The sequence below is a fragment of the Heptranchias perlo genome, chromosome 1 (assembly GCF_035084215.1).
Source record: "Heptranchias perlo isolate sHepPer1 chromosome 1, sHepPer1.hap1, whole genome shotgun sequence".
Lineage (NCBI taxonomy): Eukaryota > Metazoa > Chordata > Chondrichthyes > Hexanchiformes > Hexanchidae > Heptranchias > Heptranchias perlo.
Window position 1 is genome coordinate 194,236,131 of NC_090325.1, and position 26,551 is coordinate 194,262,681.

Genomic DNA, 26,551 nt, shown 5'->3' on the forward strand with positions numbered 1-26,551 from the left:
AATGTGAAATTATCCACTTTGGTAGGAAGAATAGAAAAGCAGAATATTTTTTAAAAGGTGGGAGACTAAGAAATGTTGGAATTCAGAAGAATTTGGCTGTCCTTGTACATGAAATCACAGAAAGTTAACATGCAGGTACAGCAAGCAATTAGGAAGGCAAATGGTATGTTAGCCCTTTTTTGCAAGGGGGTTGGAGAATAAGAGTAAGGAGGTCTTGTTGCAATTTATAACAGGGCTCTGATGAGACCTCACCTGGAATACAGTGTACAGTTTTGATCTCCTTATCTAAGGAAGGATATACTTGCCTTAGAGGCGGTGCAACAAAGGTTCACTAGATTGATTCCTGGGATGAGAGGGTTGTCCTATGAGGAGAGATTGGTAGAACGGGCCTATATTCTCTGGAGTTTAGAAGAATGAGAGGTGATCTCATTGAAACGTATAAAATTCTTAGAAGGTTTGACAGGGTAGATGCTGAGAGGCTGTTTCCCCTGGCTGGAGAGTCTAGAACTAGGGGCGATTGTCTCAAGATAAGGGGTCGGCCATTTAGGACCGAGATGAGGAAAAATTTCTTCACTCAGAGGGTTGTGAATCTTTGGAATTCTCTACCCCAGAGGGCTGTGGATGCTCAGTTGTTGAGTATATTCAAGACTGAGATTGATGGATATTTGGACATTAAGGGAATCGAGGGATATGGGGATCGGGCAGGAAAAGTGGAGTTGAGGTCGAAGATTGGCCATGATCTTATTGAATGGCGGAGCAGGCTCAAGGGGCCGTATGGCCTACTCCTGCTCCTATTTCTTATGTTGTTAAACGCATACATTCGGTTGTTATTTTTATACAGTGTAGTTCGCTTTTATATCATTGATAGTTGAATAGCAAAACTTATAGCAATTTGGGAATCAAAGAAGTAGAGTTAATTACAGCATGAGGGAGGGAGGGAAGGAAGGAAAGAAAGAAAGACTTGCATTTCTATAGCACCTTTCACAACCTCAGGACGTCCCAAAGCGCTTTATAGCCAATGAAGTACTTTTGAAGTGTAGTCACTGTTGTAATGTAGGAAACACGGCAGCCAGTTTTCGCACAGCAAGGTCCCACAAACAGCCATGTGATAGAGATAATTGGTTTTTAGTGATGTAAATTGAGGGATAAATATTGGCCAGGACACCAGGGAAAATTCCCCTGCTCTTTTTCAAATAGTGCCATGGGATCTTTTACGTCCACCCAAGAGGACAGGTGGGGCTTCGGTTTAACGTCGCATCCGAAAGAAGGCACCTCCGATAGCGCAGCACTCCCTCAGTGATGCACTGGGATTGTCGGCCTGGATTATGTGCTCAAGTCTCTGGAGTGGGACTTGAACCCATGACCTTCTGACTCAAGAGGAGAGTGTGCGCTACCCACTGAGCCACAGGAGGCTGTGGAGTTAGGAGATGTAAAACTGAGGCACTATAGGATACGGGCAGCAGAGTTTTGGATGAGCTGAAGTTTATGGAGTGTGGAAATACGGGAGGCCGGCCAAGAGAACAACAACAACAACTTGCATTTATATAGCACCTTTAACACAGTAAAACATCCCAAGGCGCTTCACAGGAGCGATTTCCAAACAAAATTTGACACATTTCCACATAAGGTGTTATTAGGACAGGTGATCAAAAGCTTGGTCAAAGAGGTAGGTTTTAAAGAACACCTTAAAGGAGGAAAGAGAGGTAGAGAGGCGGAGAGATTTAGGGAGGGAATTCCAGAGCTTAGGGCCTAGGCAGCTGAAGGCACGGCCGCCAATGGTGGAGCGATTAAAATTGGGGATGCTTAAGAGGCAAGATTTGGAGGAGCGCAGAGATCTCACAAGGTTGCAGGGATTACAAAGATAGGGAGGGGGTGGGCGAGGCCATGGAGGAGATTTGAAAACAAGGATGAGAATTTTAAAATCGAGACATTCCCGGACTGGGAGCCAATTTAGGCCAACGAGCACAGAGGAGTGATGGGTGGACGAATGGGACTTGGTGTGAGTTAGGATACGGGCAGCAGAGGTTTGGACGAGCTGAAGTTTATGGACGGTGGAAGGTAGGAGGCCGGCCAGGAAAGCATTGGAAGAATCAAATGGAGAGGTAACAAAGGCACGGAGCAGCAGATGAGCTGAGGCAGAGGTGGAGACGGGCGACGTTACGGAGGTGGAAGTAGGCGGTCTTGGTGATGGAGCAGATATGTGGTCGGAAGCTCATCTCAGGGTCAAATAGGACGCCAAGGTTGCAAACGTTAGGATAGTCAATTCTGGAGATGACAAGGGCAATGGATGAGGGTATCAGCAGCAGATGGGCTGAGGCAGGGGCAGAGATGGAAGTAGGCAATCTTTGTGATGATGGATTGATTATGGGGTTGGAAGCTCAGCTTGGGAACTATGGAGCTCCTAAACCCTTGTGCGGGTGTTAGCTCAAACGCACAGAGCCAGGTTACGTTCAACTTCAGCTGGCAGGTTTCCTATCCAAAATAAATGTGTTGTATTTTTTTTAAAATCTGTGCTAATTACTGAAATTGTGATTCCAGTTACTGAACCCAAGCAGCAGCCACCTAAATAATTTACCAAAGGCTGCTATTGGGCAATTCAATCCCATTGGATGACCGTTTGAGAAAGTATAGGTAGTAAATTAACTTTAGTCTGCTTTACCTTCAATTTAATGCTCAATTTATTTCCTCAACTGGACTTAGCATCATACGCACGAGCAAAAAGGGCGAGAAAAGATTGTTACACTATCCCAACACGACAATGGTGCATCTACGTACAACACCCTTTAACCGCATAGTCTATTCTCGGACTCCCCAAGGCATTCAAGTAAGTTCCAGGACAGTGCGGGAGCCCTGGCTCAGTAGCAATCTCGCCTTCATGTCAGAGGGTTGTGGGTTCAAATCCCACTCCAGGGAGTTGAACACAATATCCAGGCTGACACTCCCCATGAGGGAGTGCCGCACTGTCAGAGGTGCCGTCTTTCAGATGACATGTTAAGCTGAAGCCCCGTCTGCCCTGTCAGGTGGACGTAAAAGATCCCATGGCACTATTCCGAAGAAGAGCAGGGGAGTTCTCCCCGGTGTCCTGGGCAAATATTTGTCTCTCAAACCAACATTACTAAAACCGATGATCTGGTCATTATCACATTGCTGTTTGTGGGATCATGCTGTGCGCAAATTGGCTGCTGCTTTTCCTACATTACTAGTGACGACACTACAAAAACTGCTTAATTGGCTGTAAAGTGCATTGGGAAGTCCTGAGGTTGTGAAAGGCACTATATAAATGCGAGTCTTTTATAATTACTCATAAACGCAGCTAATTCGAAACTTACTCTCTATAACTGAAAATGTCATTTTTCCCTCAGGAGCTTGTCAAGTTCCCTTTTAAAGGCGTGCAGTAAATCCATTCCCACCACGTGGTTGGTAGTTTACCCCAGAGGGCTATGACTGCAAAAATAAGTACTTCTTGGTACCTAACCCGACTCTGTCTCTAGTTTTCTGTTTTGCAGGGAATTGGATATATACTTCAAAAGGAAAAAATTGCAGGGCTATGGGGAAAGAGCGGGGGAGTGGGACTAATTGGATAGCTCTTTCAAAGAGCTGGCATAGGTTCGATGGGTCAAATGGCCTCCTTCTGTGCTGTATGATTCTAATAGGAGACTCATAGTTCTACCATCCCTATTCATCTCAAAGTAACCTATTCAACAGGACAGTCCAATTTCTTCAACAGTACAAAAGCTCATTCAGGTCCCCTCTAAGTCCCCGTTTCTCCAAAGTAAAAACCCCTATCTCTCGGGTGTCACGGTTGGGTTTTATCTTAGTCATCCTCCTCTGCATCTTCTCCAGATCCTTTGATATCCTTCGCCATGTGCAGCGATCATTACCGGACACAATACTTCAAGTGCGGATGTATCCATGCCTCATATAACCCAAGTATGGTACCCTTCATTCTATACTTGACAATGCTTAAAATACATCCTAAATCCCCATTTGTTACCGTACCTCATACTGCTTGTGCACCTCCAATGAGATCAATTACAGCCTCCCAGGTCGGTTTCCTGAACTTTACAGTATAAAAGATGCATAGATTTTCCCCAACCCCTATAACGCTGGACACCGCACTCGTCCACATTAAAGGGTATCTGCCACATATGGGCCCAGTCCCCGAGCTTGTCCAAATTAGCCCTCAACTTGTTGATTTGGTCAAAATTATCAACCCCTTGTAGACATTTTCATGGCATCAACGAATTATATAAAACACAATCATCGTAGAGAACAAAGCACTGAAAAATGTAAGCCATGAATCACTGCAATATTTTCTAGTGAAAGGTGCATGGATAATCATTAAAAGTGCAAACAAAGCACCAGGGTTCATTTTTAGAGGAACTCAACTGCAGAGAGGTTATGTTAAACATGTACAGAACCTTGGTTTGACCACATTTGGAGTACGGTGCACAGTTCCAGTCTCCATATTATAAAAAGAATATAGAAGCACTGGAGAAAGTGCAAAAAAGATTTACAAGGATGATACCAGAACTGAGAGGGTATACTTATCAAGAAAGACTGAACTGGCTGGGGCTTTTCTCCTCTAGAAAATAGAAGAGTGAGAGGTGACCTGATAGAGGTCTTTAAAATTATGAAGGGGTGCGATAGAGTAGACACAGAGAAGATGTTTCTACTTGTGGGGGAGTCCAAAATTAGGGGTCATAAGTATAAGATCGTCAATAATAAATCCAATAAGGAGAAACTTCTATACTCAGAGAGTGGTAAGAATATGGAAATCGCTACCACTTGGAGTGGTTGAGGTGAATAGCATAGATGCATTTAAAGGAAAGTTGGATCAACACATGAGGGAGAAAGGAATAGAAGGATATGCTGATAGGGTGAGATGAAGGGAGATGGGAGGAGGCTCGTGTGGAGCATAAACACTGGCATAGACCAGTCGGGCCGAATGGCCCATTTCTGTGCTGTAAATTCTATGTAACAGCGATACTCACGATGACTTCCCACTGCCTGTGGGACCCAGGATAGCATTCATCCCAGGCCTCATGATGCCACTGCAGAAAAAACAGGAAACAAAGGTCATGTAAATATTTTGAACCGTTGCACAAGATTTTATTTGTGAGAAAAAGCAACCAAATTAATGTCATAAACAAATCATATACTTTTATGTGACTCACAGCTGTGAAGGTTACACAATAAAACACCCAAATTCACTATTACTGCATGAAGGAAAAGAACACACACACACACATTAACTGAAGAGGTACCAGAACTGAGATTTTAAACAAAAGAAAAACTGATTACAACACAATTTTAGTCATCCAATAAACCATGTGCAATATTTTTTTTAAAACAGCAGCAGCAGTCAGAAGGGATACATAAATAAAACCTCAGGCTGTGATTAGTAATTAACTCCCGATAGAATTCTGCTCAGTGATCACGCATAAAGATTCTGATGTGTTTGTGTACCAGTAATTTATGGTTCGCAGATTTAATTGCTACATAAATTTTCCAATAGGAGTCAAATAAAACAAACAAGGTTCTAAGTGTATTGTGGAGAGATACCCAGAAAGAGAGGTGGACTTTAAGTCGTACGTAGAAGAAAGAAAGGACGATGCAAGATAGACACAAAAAAAGAAACTTGGCCTGGAAATTCGATGGCACGCTGCTGCCACCTTGGCTCTGGGGGCCAGTCACTCCTGCACTCCGTTCTCGCACAGAAACCTAGGCATAGTGCCAGGGGTGTGGCATCGGCTCCATGGGAGAGTCACCTGCTGTCCTCTCTCAGGATGACAGCATGCCTGCTTTCCCCCCACCCCCCCCCCAAGCCCACTCCGCCAGTGCCCTGGTTAGTGCCACACGCCCAGCTGGGCCAGACTGCCCCGGCCGAGAGGCTGCAGTCTGCGGCCGGCCTTTCAAGGCCCAGAGCTGCTGCTGGAGGTCGGCCACCACGGCCATCTGAAGGGTCCTCAACGGAAGCTCAGCAGCCTCCCACCTCCCAAGCTGTAGCCACTGGGGCAAGCAAGTCATAAGAGCACTAAGATAGGTAAACAAGCACAGAAGACAGGCACTAATGGGTTGCAGAAGGGTGATTCTTAACTTTTCTTGTTAAATATGGAAATTAGATGTTGGACAATTCTTTTTTTTTTGTTCTGGATTTGGCGTTGGTGTTTATATTTGTAGTGCAGTGAGGACACGACTCATAAGGCTGAACTGGAGGAAGACAATCGAATGGTAGTGATAAGGATTGCGGAATTGTTGGTGTGTTGGGGATTACATAGAACGTACAGCACAGAAACAGGCCATTCGGCCCAACTGGTCGATGCCAGAGTTTATGCTCCACACGAGCCTCCTCCCACCCCTCTTCATCTCACCCTTCTATTCCTTTCTCTCTTATGTGTTTATCTAGTTTCCCCTTAAATGCATCAAGGACGGGACGGTTGGTTCATGTGAAGCAGCTCTTGAACGAGCTGCTCTCAGAGCTCTGGGGCACTGATGATCCGTGCCGCTCCTGCTCCTGCTCCTCTTGCTGCTGCCCAGATGGTGATTAGGGCTGCTCCCTCATTATCACAAAGTCATGCAGCACACAGCACACTCTTGGGCGAGTATTTTTTTTTAAATGGTGAAAAGCCAGGACCCGGGGGGGGGGGGGGGGGGGGGGGGGAAGAGGGATATGGGGATCGGGCGGGAAAGTGGAGTTGAGGTCGAAGATCAGCCAAGATCTTAATGAATGGCGGAGCAGGCTCGAGGGGCCGTATGGCCTACTCCTGCTCCTATTTCTTGTGTTCTTATCTCTTATAACAGCGGAGGTCCAAAGAGATTTCGGGGTCCGTGTACACGATCGCTAAAATGTAGCGGTCGGGTACAAAAAGAGTCAAAAAGGCTAATGGAGTGTTAGCCTTTATAACTAGAGGGCTAGAATATAAAGGGGAGGAAGTTTTGCTACAGCTACACAAAGCCCTTAGACCACATCTGGAGTACTGTGTACAGTCCTGGGCACCGCACCTTGGGATAGATTGGCCTTGGAAGGAGTGCAGCAGAGATTCACCAGAATGTTACCAGGGCTCCAAAGGGTTAAATTATGAGGCGAGATTACATGAACTAGGCTTGTATTCCCTGGAATATAGAAATTTAAGGGGTGATTTGATTGAGGTTTTCAGGATTTTGAAAAGAACCGATAGGGTAGGTAGAGAGAAACTTTTTCCACTGATGGGGGAATCTCGGACAAGGAGACATAACCTTAAAATCAGAGCCAGGCCGTTCGGGAGAAAAGTTAGGAAACACTTCTTCACACAAAGGGTGGTAGAAGTGTGGAACTCGCTCCCGCAAAAAGCAGTAGATGCTAGCTCAATTAATAATTTTAAATCTGAGATCAATTGATTTTTTTTTTGCTATTAAGGGATATGGAGCCAAGGCGGGTAAATGGAGTTAGGATACAGATCAACCATGATCTCACTGAATGGTGGAACAGGCTCGAGGGGCTGAATGGCCTACTCCTGTTCCTATGGTAATAGATTTCCCATACATGCCAGACACACAGCTGACAAATGTAACCCCACTATTTAAAAAAAGGAGAGAGAGAGAAGACAGGGAACTACAGACCGGTTAGCCTAACATCAGTAGTAGGGAAAATGCTAGAGTCTATTATAAAGGATGTGATAATAGGACATTTAGAAAATATCAACGGGATTAGACAAAGTCAACATGGATTTATGAAAGGGCAATCATGTTTGACAAACCTACTGGAGTCTTTTGAGGATGTAACTGGTAGAATAGATAAGTGGTTTATTTGGATTTTCAGATAAAGTCCCACATAAGAGGTTAGTGTGCAAAATTAAAGCACATTGGATTGGGGGGAATATACTGGCATGGATTGAAAATTGGTTAACAGACAGGAAACAGAGAGTAGGAACAAATGGGTCTTTTTCGGGGTGGCAGGCGGTGACTAGCAGGGTACTGCAGGGATCAGTGCTTGGGCCCCAGCTATTCACAATATATATCAATGATTTGGATGAGGGAACCAAATGTAATATTTCCAAGTTATGCTGACGACACAAAACTAGGTGGGATCGTGAGTTGTGAGGAGGATGCAGAGACTTCAAGGCAATTTAGACAAGTTGGGTGAGTGTGCAAATACATGGCAGATGCAGTATAATGTGGATAAATGTGAAGTTATCCACTTCGGAAGGAAAAACAGAAAGGCAGAGTATTATTTAAATGTTGATAGATTGGGGAATGTTGATGTACAAAGGGACCTGGGTGTCCTTGTACACCAGTCACTGAAAGCAAACATGCAGGTGCAGCAAGCAGTTAGGAAGGCAAATGGTATGTTGGCCTTCATTGCAAGAGGATTTGAGTATAGGAGCAAGGATGTCTTACTGCAGTTATACAGGGCCTTGGTGAGACCACACCTGGAGTATTGTGTGCAGTTTTGGTCTCCTTACCTAAGAAAGGATATACTTGCCATAGAGGGAGTGCAGCGAAGGTTCACCAGACTGATTCCTGGGATGGCAGGACTGTCGTATGAGGAGAGATTCGGTCGACTCAGCCTGTATTCACTCGAGTTTAGACGAATGAGAGGGAATCTCATTGAAACGTATAAAATTCTGACAGGGCTGGACAGACTGGATGCAGGGAGGATGTTTCCCCTGGCTGGGGGGGGGGGGTCCAGAACGAGGGGTCACAGTCTCAGGATATGGGGTAGGACATTTAGGACTGAGAGGAGGAGAAATTTCTTCACTCAGAGGGTGGTAAACCTGTGGAATTCTCGACTACAGAAGGCTGTGAAGGCCAAGTCACTGAATATATTTAAGATGGAGCTAGATAGATTTCTAGACACAAAGGGCATCAAGGGGTATGGGGAGAGAGCAGGAATATGATATTGAGGTAGAGGATCAGCCATGATCATATTGAATGGCGGAGCAGGCTCGAAGGGCCGAATGGCCTACTCCTGCTCCTATTTTCTATGTTTCTATGTGGAAGTTGAATAAAGAAGCCTGCACCATCACATCACCTAGCAAAAGGAAAATCTCCACCTTAATTCCAATGCTCCCCTGGCCGGCCTTCCATCTTCCAGCCTCCATAAACTTGAACTCATCCAAAACTCTGCTGCCTGTATCCTAACTCGCACCAAGTCCCGTTCACCCATCACCCACTGTGCTCGCTGACCTACATTGGCTCCAGCTCCACCAACTCCTCGATTTTACAGTTCTCACTGTTGTTTTCAAATCCCTCCAAGGCCTCGCCCCTCCCTATCTCTGTAACTCCCTCCAGCCCTACAACCCTCCGAGATCTCTGCGCTCCTCCAATTATGGCCTCTTGCGCGTCACTGATTTTAAGTCGCTCCACCATTGGAAGCCGTGCCTTCAGCTGTCTAGGCCCTAAGCTCTGGAATTCCCTTCCTAAACCTCTCCGCCTCTCTCTCTTTCTTAAGACACTCCTTAAAACCTACCTTTGACCAAGCTTTTTGTCACCTGCCCTAATATCTCCTAATGTGGCTTGGCCTTCAGTCAGAGGGTTGTGAATCTTTGGAATTCTCTACCCCAGAGGGCTGTGGATGCTGAGTCATTGAGTATATTCAAGGCTGAGATAGATTGATTTTTGGACTCTAGGGGAATCAAGGGATATGGGGATCGGGCAGGAAAGTGGAGTTGAGGTCGAAGTTCAGCCAAGATCTTATCGAATGGCGGAGCAGGCTCGAGGGGCCGTATGGCCTACACCTGCTCCTGTTTCTTATGTTCCTTATATCAAGTTTTGTTCGATGACTGTCCTATGAAGCGCCTTGGGATGTTTTACTATGTTAAAGGTGCTATATAAATGCAAGTTGTTGTTGTTAAACAGGTAAAGCCTCGTCCTCAGGTGCAGCAAGCCAGGAATATACGTATCTGTTTTAAATGTCCTACTTAATGTTTCAACAGTCAAACATGAAACTAATAAACAAACTACTCAGCAAGTATCGAAGTCCATTACTGATTAAAAGCAATTGTCACCTCTGACACTATGAACAATCATCCTGTTATTGCAGTTTATCCAATAAGTTGTCACATAAAACGTTTACACCATTTCCACATAGTTTTATCACAAAATCATATAATTTTACAGTTTGAAACCGACCCTTGAAGTGATTAAAGGCAATACACGCCATTACTGCTCTGCCAATTTGGCAAATACACCATCCGACACAAACACTAAATTCAAGGTTTGTTTCTCGTTTTGACTTTGAGCAAGTGGGACATAAGTGTAGGTTGTTTTTTTTTTAGGAGCCAATAAGGGGCAAAGATCCTATTGCTGTTTATTGGTTTCAAACTTTTTTTTAAAAAAAAATTCAAAATTTTAATCTTTTACTTGCTGGCTGAAGAATTCCTTAAAAATCCACCATAAGCATCTAAAAGTTAGGGTGGAAAGATTTTTTTTTAAAAAAGACAAAAAAATATTCATATGGGTCCCACGAAAGTCAACCAAAACATAGGTCCAGAAGGTGAGTTGGACCCTCAGGCCAAAAAATAGTTGTCCCTTTGCTCCTGAGAATTTGGCTTTTGTGGGGGGTGGGGGGAGGGTTGAAGAGAAACTATACATCCTGAGAGGGTCCAGCAATGGCCTAAAAAGGAGAATTCTGTTGCTGTCCTGCCCACCATATGTTCATTTCTAGAAAAGAGAAGGCTGAGGGGTGACCTAATAGAGGTCTTTAAGATTATGAAAGGGTTTGATAGGGTAGAGGTAGAGAAGATGTTTCCACTTGTGGGGGAGACCTGAACTAGGGGCCATAAATATAAGATAGTCACTAATAAATCCAATAGGGAATTCAGGAGAAACTTCTTTACCCAGAGAGTGGTGAGAATGTGGAACTCGCTCCCACAAGGAGTAGTTGAGGCGAATAATATAGATGCATTTAAGGGGACGCTAGATAAGCACATGAGGGAGAAAGGAATAGAGGGATATGCTGATAGGTTAGATAGGGAGGGAGGAGGCTCGTGTGGAGCATAAACACCGGCACAGACCAGTTGGGCCGAATGGCCTGTTTCTGGGCTGTAAACCCGATGCAAGCCAATAAATCTGGTTCGCACCTTTACTTTACTCTTTGGTATTTCTTTATATAATTCGAAGAGAACTGTAATTAGCCCAGAATTATTATTCATCTCTCTCTTCCCCCAAACCCTTCAAAGGATTTCTTGAAGCAAATTTTAATAGATTCACTGTTATTCATTAAAGCTGGTGAAACCGCCTAACCGCACAGAGAAAGTAGTTGTATTGAGATCAGAGTAAAGAATAGCATTCAGAATATTAACAATTTTTGTTATGCTATAATTAGTTACAGTAAATTTACAATAACTTCAGATTTTACAACCAAGCATCATGTGGCTCCCTTCACGCGGGACAGAATTCACTCACTTCCTTGTAGTTTTTCCGAATTGTCGAAAGGGCAGCTGAGTTCATTCTCAGAACGGTCCCGCACAGCGTGAAGATTTATTTTCCTTTTGTGACCCACACACAAGTGTTGATCTTATGCCAACACAATTAACCAATCACAACAACCACAACTTGCATTTATATAGCGCCTTTGACGTAGTAAAACGTCCCAAGTCGCTTGACAGGAGCGATTATCAGACAAAATTTGAGACCGAGCCACATAAGGAGATATTAGAGCAGGTGACCAAAAGCTTGGGCAAAGAGGCAGGTTTTAAGGAGCATCTTAAAGGAAGAGAGAGAGGCGGAGAGGTTTAGGGAGGGAATTCCAGAGCTTAGGGCCCAGGCAGCTGAAGGCACGGCCGCCAATGGTGGAGCGATGAAAATCGGGGATGCACAAGAGGCCAGAATTGGAGGAGAGCAGAGATCTCGGAGGGTTGTAGAGGCTGGAGGAGGTTACAGAGATAGGGAGGGATCGAGGGATTTGAAAAGAAGGATGAGAATTTTAAAATCGAGGCGTTGCCGGAGTGAGAGCCAGGTGATCGTAACCAGGCAGACAAGAACTGCAGGGTATTCTGAGGTGACCTGGGGTGAAAGGTGAAAGGTGATGCAGGAAGAAGCGATCATGGTTTCAGCAAACACTTGATGACTGACACGCACATCATCATAAGAACATAGGAAATAGGAGCAGGAGTAGGCCATTCGGCCCCTCAATCCTGCTCCGCCATTTAATAAGATCATGACAGATCTTCGACCTCGCCTCTACTTTCCCGCCCGCTCCCCATATCCCTCGATTCCCTTTACTATCCTCGCATTAGATACTGGAAGTTACACATACTCTAAAATTGGGATAAAATTAAAAAAAGAAAAAATAATCCAAGCCCTATATTAAGCAACATTACTTGGCTGGACACATCCAAAAATAATGAATTTTCAAAAGGTTATGTTGGGATTCCAAGAGTCAGAAACCACCACCTGTACTTGCAAAAAGTGAATAAAGTTACCGAGTAAATCGTGTCCACAACAATTCACGTGACTAAAGGTGAAGATTACGTTACCTTTACCTTTCATTCCACTATGATAAACCAGGTTAACGATTAACCACTTAGTCTGAATTGGCATAGCATCCTTATCAGTGAAGGATGAGATAATGACCCATTGATGAACACGCCAACTTCCTAGTAGCTATTTGCTGTGTTATTGGGTTGACTTGTGTTTTGGATCTCAGCCGAACAGCCAGTTCACTCCACACCAGTTTTCTGCTTTAAGACGGTCACATTCAACATTAAAGCAACACGTTGGAGTCATTTCCAGGCTGCTCTCACTCACTTCTTAGCGGCTGGTTTCAGAGCAGCGTATGTGGAGGTCGCGAGAGCCTAGCTATCCCCCTCCACCCCCCAACACCCAACACCTCCTTCCCAATTGCAGGGGACTGTCCCCACGGGTCCCCGGCTGCGGCCTCCTGTCGCTTGCTTGGGCTCCCGCCCGCTGGCCGTGCTGTTAAGATCGGCAGGTCCTCCACGTCCCCAGCCTTGCCGGGATTTGGACGCGCTTCCCCCGCGTCCCTGTTAATATCGGGGCCAATGTTCCGAGTCACGCCTCCAGCCAATGCCCCTCCACTTTTAAAATGGGGTGACAGTTCTACGCTGTCGTCCTTTTCACACTTTACATACTTCAAGACGGATCCCATTTCTGCACATTATAGTTACACATCAACCCCCCGCCCCCACCCAATTCAAATCGTAGAATGAAAAGACATACTTGATATCGTTTAGGACTTCCTTCACATTGGTTTTGCGAAGACATAGAAAACCACTCTTGACTTTCACCCTGTAGTAAATGTTGTGGAAAGTGACTGTGGATCCAACAGGTAATTCATGTTTGTCCAACTTTACGGCACTCTGTTCCAAGGCAAGATTTGTATCATTCATCTGTAAACCTTTGAAAGGGCTGCTCTGGTCAATGTTAGCTGGTTACCACTTCTGTGTGAAATATATAAAAAGCATTTTTCAGACTTACAGTCCTGTAAATTCATCCTCACCCCCCGCCCCACCCCCCTGGAATGTACAGCACAGAAACAGGCCATTCCGCCCAACTGATCTATGCTGGTGATAAAGCTCCACACAAGCCTCCTCCCTCCCCCTCTTCATCTCACCCTGTCAGCATATCCTTCTATTCCTTTCTCCCTCATGTGTTTATCTAGCTTTCCCTTAAGTGCATCTACGCTATTCGCCTCAAACACTCCTTGTGGTAGTGAGTTCCACATTCTAACCACTCTCTGGGTGAAGAAGTTTCTCCTGAATTCCCTATTGGATTTATTAGTGACTATCTTATATTTATGGCCCCTAGTTTTGGTCTCTCCCACAAGTGGAACCATCTTCTCTATCAAACCCTTTCATAATCTTAAAGACCTGTATCAGGTCACCTCTCTGACTTCTCTTTTCTAGGGAAAAGAGCCCCAGCCTGTTCAGTCTTTCCTGATAGCTATAACCTCTCAGTTCTGGTATCATCCTTATGAATCTTTTTTGCACCTTCTCCGGTGCCTCCATATCCTTTTTCTAAAGTGGAGACCAGGACTGTGCACAGTACTCTAGAAATTGGACACTGCAGTTAAAAATATAAATTGTGACTTTCCATATCACCGTATGTAAAACATTAGAACAACCAAATAATAAGTTTGACAAAAGCAAAATACTGCAGGTGCTGGAAATCTGAAATAAAAACAGAAAATGCTGGTAAGGATCTATCCTTGGCTCCTTCCTATTTCTCATCTACGTGCTGTCCCTCGAAGACATCATCCGAAAACACGTCAGGTTCCAACATGTACGCTGATGACACCCAGCTCTACCTCACCACCGTCTCCCTCGACCCCTCCACAGTCTCTGATTTGTCGCACTGCTCGTCCAACATCCAGTACATGATGAGCAGAAATTTCCTCCAACTAAATATCGGGAAGCGTGAAGCCATTGTCTTCGGTCCCCGCCGCAAACTCCGTTCCCCAGCCACCGACTCCATCCCTCTCCCTGGCCACTGTCCGAGGCTGAACCAGACCGTTCCCAACCTTGGCGTCCTATTTGACCCTGAGATGAGCTTCCGATCCCATATCCGCTCCAACACTAAGACCACCTACTTCCACCTCCGCAATATCGCCCGTCTCCGCCCCTGCCTCAGCCCAACTGCTGCTGAAACCCTCATCCACGCCTTTGTTATCTCTAGACTTGACCATTCCAATGCTTTCCTGACCGGCCTCCCATCTTCCATAAACTTGAGCTCATCCAAAACTCTGCTGCCCGTATCCTAATTTGCACCAAACCCCATTCACCCATCACCCACTGTGCTCGTTGACCTACATTGGCTTCTGGTCCGGCAACACCAAGATTTTAAAATTCTCATCCGTGTTCTCAAATCCCTCCATGGCCTCACCCCTCCCTATCTCTGTAACCTCCTCCAGCCCTACAACCCTCCGAGATCTCTGTGCTCCTTCAATGTGCATCCCTGATTTTCATCATTCCACCACTGGCGGCCGTGCCTTCAGCTGCCGAGGCCCTAAGCTCTGGAAGTCCCTCCCTAAACCCCTCCGCCTCTCTCTCCTCCTTTAAGATGCTCCTTAAAACCTACCCATTTGGCCAGGCTTTTGGTCACCTGTCCTAATATCTCCTTATGTGGCTCAGTCTCAAATTTTGTTTGATAAATCGCTCCTGTGAAGCGCCTTGGGACATTTTACTACGTTAAAGGCGCTATATAAATGCAAATTGTTGTTGTTGTTAAAATACTCAGCAGGTCAGGCAGCACCTGTGGGAATAGGAACAGAGTTAACGTTTCAGGTCGATGGCCTTTCGTCAGAACTGGAAGAAGTTTGAGATTTAACAGTTTACAAACAAGTACAGAGCCAGGGAAAGAAGTGAGGGTGGAGGGGACGAAAGAACAAAAGGGAAAGTCTGTGATAGGGTGGAGGGCAGGAGTGATTAAATGACAAAAGGGATGATGATGCAAGGCAAAAGGGGGCAAGTAAAGAAACAAAAGATGGGTCCAGAATGACAACAGCAGAACCATCGCCAGCACCTGCTGTCTGTGAAAATGGGAGCAGTGGTTATGACCTGAAGTTATTGAAATCAACGTAGAGTCCGGAAGGTTGTAAAGAGCCTAAACGAAAGATGAGGGGCTGATCCAAGCTGTCCTGGAACAGTGCAGGAGGTTTGTATACTAATCCAGAAATAAACTCACAATCACTTGCACTCGCCCACATTTAGAAATAAAGTATTACATTTCAAAAAACGCACTTCATACTTTTTATATCCTGAAATTTTTGTTAGGTAAGGGTATTAAGGGATATGGAACCAAGGCGGGTAAATAGAATTAAGATACAGGTCGGCCATGATCCAATTGAATGTTGGAATAGGCTCGAGGGGCTGAATGGCCTACTCCTGTTCCTATGAATACGTCTTCTTGATGTCCAGTCACTTTGGGGTGTTTTTTACAAATTACAACAGATTTGGTCTAGGGATCTGGGTGACATTGACGAGGCCACATTTAGTGCCCATCCTATTTACCCTGAGAAGGGGATGGTGGACCATCTTCTTGAAGCAATTGCGTTACAACTGACGTACTTATTCAGAGGACCGTTAAGAGTCAGTGAGGGACTGGAGTCAAGTGTAGGTCAGATTGGGTAAGGATGGCAGGTTCCATGAAGAACATTAGTGAACTGGTTGGGATTTCCTGGTGCTAGCACAAATGACAAGTCATAGAATCATACAGCACGGACGGATGCCATTCGGCCCATCGTGCCCATGCCGGCTCTTTGCAACAGCCATCCGATTAATCCTACTTCCCCCTGCTCTTTCCCCATAGCCCTGCAAATTTCAAAGTATTTATCCAATTCCCTTTCGAAAGTTACTATTCAATTTGCTTCCACTGCCCTTTCAGGCAGTGAATTCCAGGTCATCACAGCTCGCTGCGTGAAAAAAAATTCTCATTTCCCCAGGATTTGTTTTTGCCAATTATCTTAAATTACCAGATTTACTGAATTCAATTGCTGTGGTGGGATTTGAACTCATGACCTCCGGGTTGCTTGACCAGGACCAGCTAATGTTCTTACTCTTTATTCAGCTAATCGGCAGTTCGTTAGGAAAGCACCTTACACCTGCTGCCCTCACTAAATACGATCTTTCTTCCAAAGCTCGTGGACTTTGACTCTATGCTTTCAGCTTACATTTTATCACATGGAGCAAGACCTTAATTATTGCACGTTCCTCTGGTTCCTGAGATGGGGATAAGGGCGTGTATGTATATAAAATCATGGACTCTTACAGCACAGAAGGAGACCATTCGGCCCATCATGTCTGTGCCAGTTCTTTCAAAGAGCTATCCAATTAGCTCCACTCCCCCCTGCTCGTTCCCCGTAGCCCTGTACATTTTCTCCCCTTCAAGTATTTATCTAATTCCCTGATGAAAGTTACCACTGAAACTGCTCCCACCACCCTTGCAGGTGGACTCCAGCAGAGCTGCTCACGGGTGCCTGTCGGGAGCGGAAATGGAAGGCCAAGATGGCTGGGACAAGCAAGAACTGGGCCTGGGGGGTGGGGGAGGGAGGGGGGTCTCTGCCAGATGGAGGGGATGGTTGAGAGATGGAGCCTGATGGAGAGAGAACGGGAGCAATGAGAGAGCACTCATGTCTGGGCTGGATGCAACAGATGATGGCGAGGTCACCACGCGTAGACACCCAAAGAATATCAGAGGCATGACCCAGTAGAGTGCAAGTGGCAGGAAAGAGCAACACTCAAACCCTAGGCCTGAGAGAGGTTAGGCCTCCGATGGGAAACCTCACTGCGCAGATCTCCAACAGGAGAGGAGTATGTTATCGATAAGTTTAGAGATGATCCTTCTGTGATTATTTAAATTTTTTTTGGTTCTGTTCTTTTTTTTAAAAAAAGTTTAAAATACATGGTCTTCTGGTCTCAGCCGTGGCTCAGTGAGCAGCAATCTCACCTCTGAGTCAGAAGGTTATGGGCTCAATCCCCTCTCCATCGACTTGAACACATAATCTAGACTGACAATCCAGTACAGTACTGAGGGAGCGCTGCACTGTCTGAGGTGCCAACTTTCGGATGCTACGTTAAACTGAGGCCCCCATCTGCCCCCTCAGGTGGACGCAGAAGTTCCCAAGGCACTATTTGAAGAACAGTCTCCTGGCTAATATTTATCCCTCAACCAACATCACTAAAAAGCAGACGAATTGGTCATTTTTGTTGATCCTTAGAGTGGTTGAGGCGAATAGCATAGATGCATTTAAGGGGAAGCTAGATAAACACATGAGGGACAAAGGAATAGAAGGATATGCTGATAGGGTGAGATGAAGTAAGGCGGGAGGAGGCTCGTGTGGAGCATAAACACCGGCATGGACCAGTTGGGCCGAATGGCCTGTTTCTGTGCTGTAAACTCTATGTAACTGTATAGCTGAACACCTGCACTCACAGACTCCAATGTTGAGTAAAGACAGGAGTGGACGGAGGCACATTTCTCTTTGAGACAATGACTAGGTTCAAACACGAGAATGGAAAAGCTGTCTCACTAACTCACCTGCCAACGTGCAGTTTGGAGCTGGTGTAAATCAAACTCATGGCGCCATAGTTTATATTTTCTTGAAAACATTGCCAACTCCACCCAAATATATGGCAAATATCCACTTGAAGGACACCTATATCCTGGAGCAGGAATGTCCAGCAACATCTAGACGGTGGGGGTTGGGGACAGTCGTGTTTTGCTGTTTGTGGGATAACGGTGTTAAGGTTGATAATTGCAATTGGAGCAATGAGCCTGAGAAACACCCTGGTCTAAAAGTGTATCTGGATTATCAGGGGCAACCGAAAGAGCACCGATTGATTGTACTCACTTATAGGAAGGACCACAGTGGATACCGATCACCATATGAAAGAAACATGTAACTGGAAACCTCTCTCTGTAACTTCCCCGAGATCTCTGCGCTCCTCCAATTCTGGCATCTTGTACATGCCCCACTTCCTTCACTCTACCACTGGCGGCCGTGCCTTCAGCTGCCTAGGCCCCAAGCTCTGGAATTCTCTCCTTAAACCTCTCTGCCTCCTTTAAGACGCTCCTTAAAACCTGCCTCTATGGCCAAGCTTTTGGTCACCTGTCCTAATATCTCCTTATGTGGCTTGGCGTCAAGTTTTGTTTGATAATCGCTCCTGTGAAGCGCCTTGGGGCGTTTTACTACGTTAAAGGCGCTATGTAAATGCAAGCTGTTGTTGGAAAAAGCCATTCGGCCATTGAGCATTGATTGATTTGGACAGAAACAATTTGGTGAGCATCTACTTTAGCTTCAGCAGCCTTGGAAACATTGGTTAACCAGACTGGCCTCCTCCTTATGAGTCATTGTGCATAAGGACTGTGAAGTTTTTGAATCCATCTGGTCAAGTACAGAGCTCATAAATGAAGAGCCACATTTTTGAATTTATAGTAGGTATGGATGAGGGAACCAGTTAGGATACCAAATGGGAGAAGTGGATGTGGATGTCACTCTCGCCTCTGGGTCAGAAGGTCGTGGTTTCAAGTCCCACTCCAGAGAGTTGAGCACAAAATCCAGGCTGACACTCCCAGTGCAGTACTGAGGGAGCGCTGCACTGTCGGAGGTGCCATCTTTCAGATGAGACGTTAAACCGAGGTCCCGTCTGCCCTCTCAGGTGGACGTAAAGGATCCCGTGACGCTATTTTTGAAGAACAGCAGGGGAGTTCTCCCCGGTGTCCGGGCCAATATTTATCCCTCAGCTAACAACACAGACAGATTATCTGGTCATTATCACGTTGCTGTTTGTGGGATCTTGCTGTGCGCAAATTGGCTGCCATGCTTCTCTACATCACAACAGTGACTACACTTCAAAAGTACTTAATTGGCTGTAAAGTGTCCTAAGGTCGTGAAAGGTGCTATACAAATGCAAGTTCTTTCTTCACCAGCCCCAACCTCAAAACCTCCTCCGTATGTGGTCTCAGCCCTGGGACCCTTGCTCCAGGTCCTGTGCCAGCACTGCCCAAGATCCCGACCTGGAATTCAAACCAGACTAGGCTCTACTCCACGACAGACAGCCACGAGCAAGGCAGGCAAAAATTCTTTACTGGCAAGAACATATGAATGGAGAACGGTCTCTGATCTGGGCTCTGAATGGAATAACTTAAACCCTAAATAAATATTGATGTATAAATAACTTATATGTTCCTAGTGGCTATGGCACATCATCTTTGCATTTACCATGACTATAAATAAATCACAGGGGAAGACAGTGCAGTATATTAACTGATATCTTGGAAAGGTGGTTTCCTCACATGGACATCTATATGTAACTTTTACTCTCACCTCTCACTGCTAACACATCACCATTGTTGGGTGGACTCCATAATAATATGGATAGATTGTATGAACAGAACATCATATACCCTGAACTGAGAGGTTATACCTATCAGGAAAGATTAAGCAGGCTGGAGCTCTTTTCTCCAGAAAAGAGAAGGCTGTGGGGTGGCCTGATAGAGGTCTTTAAGATTATGAAAGGGTTTGTTAGGGTAGACGTAGAGAACATGTTCCCACTTGTGGGGGAAGACCTGAACTAGGGGTCATAAATATAAGATAGTCCCCAATAAATCCAATAGGGAACTCTGGAGAAACTTCTTCACCCAGAGAGTGGTGAGAATGTGGAACTCGCTACCACAAGGAGTAGTTGAGGTGAATAGCATAGATACATTTAAGGGGAAGCTGGATAAACACATGAGGGAGAAAGGAATAGAAGGATATGCTGATAGGGTGAGATGAAGCTCATGTGGAGCATAAATGCCGGCATAGACCAGTTGTGCCTGTTTCTGCGTGTAATTCTATCTAATACTTGATTATGTTATTTATGTGGACTTCTAGAAGGCATTTGATAACGTCCCACATAAGAGACTGTTAGCTAAGATAGAAGCCCATGGAATCGAGGGAAAAGTACAGACTTGGTTAGGAAGTTGGCTGAGCGAAAGGCGACAGAGAGTAGGGATAATGGGTAGGGACTCACATTGGCAGGATGTGACTAGTGGAGTCCCACAGGGATCTGTCTTGGGTCCTCAATTATTCACAATATTTATTAACAACTTAGATGAAGGCATAGAAAGTCTCATATCTAAGTTTGCCATTGACACAAAGATTGGTGGCATTGTAAGCAGTGCAGATGAAAACATAAAATTACAAAGCGATATTGATAGATTAGGTGAATGGGCAAAACTGTGGCAAATGGAATTCAATGTAGACAAATATGAGGTCATCACTTTGGATCAAAAAAGGATGGAACAGGGTACTTTCTAAATGGTAAAAAGTTAAAAACAGTGGATGTGCAAAGGGACCTATGGGTTCAGGTACATAGATCATTGAAGTGTGCAGAAAATAATCAATAAGGCTAATGGAATGCTGGCCTTTGTATCTAGAGGACTAGAGTACAAGGGGGCAGAAGATATGCTGCAGCTATACAAAACCCTGGTTAGACCGCACCTGGAGTACTGTGAGCAGTTCTGGACACCGCACCTTTGGAAGGACATATTGGCCTTGGAGGGAGTGCAGCGTAGGTTTACTAGAATGATACCCGGACTTCAAGGGTTAAGTTACGAGGAGAGATTACACAAATTGGGGTTGCATTCTCTGGAGTTTCGAAGGTTAAGGAGTGATCTGATCGAAGTTTAAGATATTAAGGGGAACAGATAGGGTGGATAGAGAGAAACTATTTCCGCTGGTTGGGGATTCTGGGAGTAGGGGGCGCAGTCTAAAATTAGAGCCAGACCTTTCAGGAGCGAGATTGGAAAACATATCTACACACAAAGGGTGGTAGAAGTTTGGAACTCTCTTCCGCAAACGGCAATTGATACTAGCTCAATTGCTAAATTTAAATGCGAGATAGATAGCTTTTTGGCAACCAAAGGTATTAAGGGATATGGGCCAAAGGCGGGTATATGCAGTTAGATCACAGATCAGCCATGATCTTATCAAATGGCGGAGCAGGCACGAGGGGCTGAATGGCCTACTCCTGTTCCTATGTTCCTATCAATCTCAGATTTAAAATTAACAATTGAGCTAGCACCAACTGCCGTTTGCGGAAGAGAGTTCCAAACTTCTACCACCCTTTGTGTGTAGAAGTGTTTCCGAACTTTACTCCTGAAAGTCCTGGCTCTAATTTTTAGGCTATGTTCCCTAGTCCTAGAATCCCCAACCAGCGGTAGCAGTTTCTCTCTATCACTACCCTATCAGTTCCCCCTTAATATCTTGAAAACTTCGATCAAAAATCACCCCTTAATCTTCTATATTCCAGGGATTAATTGTTTTACATTTTCTGTGCCACTGGATACATCCTTATCTTTTTCTGTGTATCGATTTACATGCCGGTACAAGTAAAAAAACACGTTTGCCCAGTTATACATCAACTTTCTCTCTGGTCACGCAAGCAACATAAACATACCACTAAAATGTTACAGGATTTTTAAAAAATCGTTTGAGCAATACCGCGGTGGACAAGAGTGAACACAAATCCTTCATGTCCAGATTTTTCCAGGGATTACTCAAGTATTGTGTTTAGTATAAGAAGGGTTTTTAAAAACAGTATTATTTTAACTCATTGATCTCCTGAGCTGCTGCTGTACACAAGTGAGTCGGAGAAAATTATGTTTTATAATAAATACAAGTGAGATAACATAATAATAATTATGTAATAATAAATGCAAAACAATTCTCTCTTTCCTTACTGACTATCTGCTTCGTCCTCACCCCCATCTCTGTACGGCTGTCACACCTTTTATTCACTGTGGTGTGCGTTAATTTGTCCAATTATTTTTCTGAATTTTTTTTTTGTCTTGCTTTGTCTTTTTATTTCCGTATCCAGCATTTCGGAGTGACTCTCACACATTACTGACGTAGTTAATATCCAACGCTTACTTCTTTCAGAAAAAAGTAACAGGCCTATTTAAGACGCAGGATGATGGAAGGCTACAGATACCAGGTTGGAGATGGAGCAGAGAGAGTTTGTCAGAGAGGTGATACAACATGGGGGAAGTTGAGAGAGAAAGTGAGTCTGAGGGTCTGACACGGATGAAGGGTGGAGGGGAGGGGGAAAGCATTGGGCAGCCACTGTGACCCCCCATTCACCCATCGCCCCTGTGCTCGCTGACCTACATTGGCTCCCGGTCTGGCAAATTCTCAATCTGGTTTTCAAATCCCTCCACGGCCTCGCCCCCCTCCCCATCTCTGTTACCTCCTCCAGCCCTACAACCCTAGGAGGCTGTTATCTCATCCAAGCTGAAATTCACGAGAGAGCCGAGACAGTGGGAAACAACAAACCATGAGGAGGGGAGGGGAGTGGAGTGGGGGAGGGAAGAGGGAAGGGGGGAAAAAAGAGAGACGTCAAGCCCCACAGGGGGAGGGAAAGCAAGCAGGCCAAGCCTGATCCTGTCCTCACCTTATGTCCCGCACCACGGACAAGACCAGTTAACTCAGCACAGAACAGGGACTGAGCCTTGGGCGTCTGATGGGTGTAACCTCAGCTACACATTGCCTTTACTGACAAGATACGTTAAGGGCAGCTGCTCAATGATGTTAAGGAAACACTTTTTCTTGGTTCACACTGCACAATACACCACGTTTAATAAATTGTTCCAACAAACTTGCTTTGTTTCTAAGTTTCAAAATTTTACCTTGCACTAGTGTGGCAAACACATGACGACATCTCCGAAAACTAATTTAGAAAAAACACCCAAAAAAGGCAAAGTGTTATTTTTTTTATTCGTTCATGGGATGTGGGCGTCACTGGCATGGCCAGCATTTATTGCCCATCCCCAATTGCCCTTGAGAAGGTGGTGGTGAGCCGCCTTCTTGAACCGCTGCAGTCCGTGTGGTGAAGGTTCTCCCACAGTGCTGTTAGGCAGGGAGTTCCAGGATTTTGACCCAGCGACAATTAAGTCGTGTGACTTGGAGGGGAACGTGCAGGTGGTGTTCTTCCCATGTACCTGCTGCCCTTGTCCTTCTAGGTGGTAGAGGTCGCAAGTTTGGGAGATGCTGTTGAAGAAGCCTTGGCGAGTTGCTGCAGTGCATCCTGTGGATGGTACACACTGCAGCCACAGTGCACCGGTGGTGAAGGGAGTGAACGTTTAGGGTGGTGAACGGGGTGCCAATCAAGTGGGCTGCTTTGTCTTGGATGGTGTCGAGCTTCTTGAGTGTTGTTGGAGCTGCACTCATCCAGGCAAGTGGAGAGTATTCCATCACACTCCTGACTTGTGCCTTGTAGATGGTGGAAAGGCTTTGGGGTGTCAGGAGGGGAGTCACTCGCCACAGAATACCCAGCCTCTGACCTGCTCTTGCAGCCACGGTATTTATGTGGCTGGTCCAGTTAAGTTTCTGGTCAATGGTGACCCCCAAGACATTGATGGTGGGGGATTCGGCGATGGTAATGCTGTTAAATGTCATGGGGAGGTGGTTAGACTCTCTCTTGTTGGAGATGGTCATTGCCTGGCACTTGTCTGACGTGAATGTTACTTGCCACTTATCAGCCCAAGCCTAGATGTTGTCCAGGTCTTGCTGCACGCAGGCACAGACTGCTTCATTATACGAAGGGTTGCGAATGGAACTGAACACTGTGCAATCATCAGCCATTTCTGACCTTATGATGGAGGGAAGGTCATGATGAAGCAGCTGAAGATGGTTGGGCCTAAGACACTGCCCTGAGGAACTCCTGCAGCAATGTCCTGGGGCTGAGATGATTGGCCTCCAACAACCACTACCATCTTCCTTTGTGCTAGGTATGACTCCAGCCTACCCACCTTGGTTCCGTAACCCTTAATACCCTTGGCTAACAAAAGTCTATCAATCTCAGTTTTGACATTTTCAATTGACCCCCAGCCTCAGCAGCTTTTTGGAGCAGAGTTTTCCAGATTTCCACTCCCCTTTGTGTGAAGAAGTGCTTCCTGACATCACCCCTGAACGGCCGAGCTCTAATTTTAAGTTTATGCCCCCTCGTCCTGGACTCCACCCACCAGAGGAAATAGTTTCTCTCTATCCACCCTATCAAATCCTTTGATCATCTTAAACAACTCAATTAGATCACCCCTTAATCTTCGATGCTCAAGCGAATACAAGCCCAGTCTACACAACCTGTCCTCATAATTTAAACCTTTTAGCCCCGGTATCATTCTGGTGAATCTGCGCTGCACCCCCTCCAAGGCCGATATATCCTTCCTGAGGTGCGGTGCCCAGAAATGAACGCAGTGTCTCCAGATGGGGTCTGACCAGAGCTTTATATAAAGTGTAACATAACTTCCAACACTTTGTGATCCAGCCCCCTAAGTGAGTTTCATCAAAATTAAGTCACAATGATTGATACCCTATTCTCCACATCACCAGCTCACAAACCTCACTCGAGACCGCAGACTGACACACACCGTCTCCCCCCCCCAGACTGACACACACCGTCTCCCCCCCCCAGACTGACACACACCGTCTCCCCCCCCCCAGACTGACACACACCGTCTCCCCCCCCCCAGACTGACACACACCGTCTCCCCCCCCCAGACTGACACACACCGTCTCCCCCCCCCAGACTGACACACACCGTCTCCCCCCCCCAGACTGACACACACCGTCTCCCCCCCCCAGACTGACACACACCGTCTCCCCCCCCCCAGACTGACACACACCGTCTCCCCCCCCCAGACTGACACACACCGTCTCCCCCCCCCAGACTGACACACACCGTCTCCCCCCCCCAGACTGACACACACCGTCTCCCCCCCCCCAGACTGACAAACACCGTCTCCCCCCCCCCAGACTGACACACACCGTCTCCCCCCCCAGACTGACACACACCGTCTCCCCCCCCAGACTGACACACACCGTCTCCCCCCCTACCCCCCAGACTGACACACACCGTCTCCCCCCCTACCCCCCAGACTGACACACACCGTCTCCCCCCCCTACCCCCCAGACTGACACACACCGTCTCCCCCCCCCACCCCCCAGACTGACACACACCGTCTCCCCCCCCTACCCCCCAGACTGACACACACCGTCTCCCCCCCCACCCCCCAGACTGACACACACCGTCTCCCCCCCCTACCCCCCAGACTGACACACACCGTCTCCCCCCCCTACCCCCCAGACTGACACACACCGTCTCCCCCCCTACCCCCCAGACTGACACACACCGTCTCCCCCCCCTACCCCCCAGACTGACACACACCGTCTCCCCCCCTACCCCCCAGACTGACACACACCGTCTCCCCCCCCCTACCCCCCAGACTGACACACACCGTCTCCCCCACCCCCCAGACTGACACACACCGTCTCCCCCACCCCCCAGACTGACACACACCGTCTCCCCCCCCCTACCCCCCAGACTGACACACACCGTCTCCCCCACCCCCCAGACTGACACACACCGTCTCCCCCACCCCCCAGACTGACACACACCGTCTCCCCCCCCCTACCCCCCAGACTGACACACACCGTCTCCCCCCCTACCCCCCAGACTGACACACACCGTCTCCCCCCCCACCCCCCAGACTGACACACACCGTCTCCCCCCACCCATTACCTGTGTGTAGCGGCTCCCAGCGCTCTGTCCCGGGAGTAACGGTGAGCCGAGAATCCGCAGCGATTCCCCGGGCGGCCGGACTCCAGTTTCCTCCCACACTGAAAAAGGCGACTTTCCTCTTGACAGAACTCGCTGAGTGGCGGCAGCGCGCTTCGCGGCTCCTCCTCCTCCTCCTCCCTCTATCTATCTATCCCTCCCTCCTCCCTCTATCTATCCCTCCCCTATCTATCTATCCCTCCTTCCTCTATCTATCTATCCCTCCCTCCTCTATCTATCCCTCCCTCTCCTCCCTCTATCTATCCCTCCCTCCCTCTCCCTCCTCTATCTATCTATCCCTCCCTCTCCTCCCTCTATCTATCCCTCCCTCCTCTATCTATCTATCCCTCCTCTATCTATCTATCTATCCCTCCTCTATCTATCTATCTATCCCTCCCTCCTCTATCTATCCCTCCCTCTCCTCCCTCTATCTATCCCTCCCTCCCTCTCCCTCCTCTATCTATCTATCCCTCCCTCTCCTCCCTCTATCTATCCCTCCCTCCTCTATCTAT

The 26,551-nt window shown here is 46.6% G+C and overlaps 1 protein-coding gene across 1 annotated transcript in view; it reads right to left on the reverse strand.

Moving 5' to 3' along the window:
- Window positions 1-26,182, reverse strand: part of abcg2a (ATP-binding cassette, sub-family G (WHITE), member 2a) — a 51,228-nt gene extending 25,046 nt beyond the window's left edge. Inside the window, exons 1-3 of the mRNA XM_067994513.1 lie at window positions 26,004-26,182; window positions 13,165-13,385; window positions 4,995-5,054 (exon numbers count right to left, since the gene is read on the reverse strand). Coding sequence (XP_067850614.1) covers window positions 4,995-5,054; window positions 13,165-13,334 — 230 coding nt within the window. The 5' untranslated portion in view covers window positions 13,335-13,385; window positions 26,004-26,182. The remainder of the gene's footprint in view (window positions 1-4,994; window positions 5,055-13,164; window positions 13,386-26,003) is intronic.
- Between the last annotated feature and the right edge of the window lie 369 nt (window positions 26,183-26,551).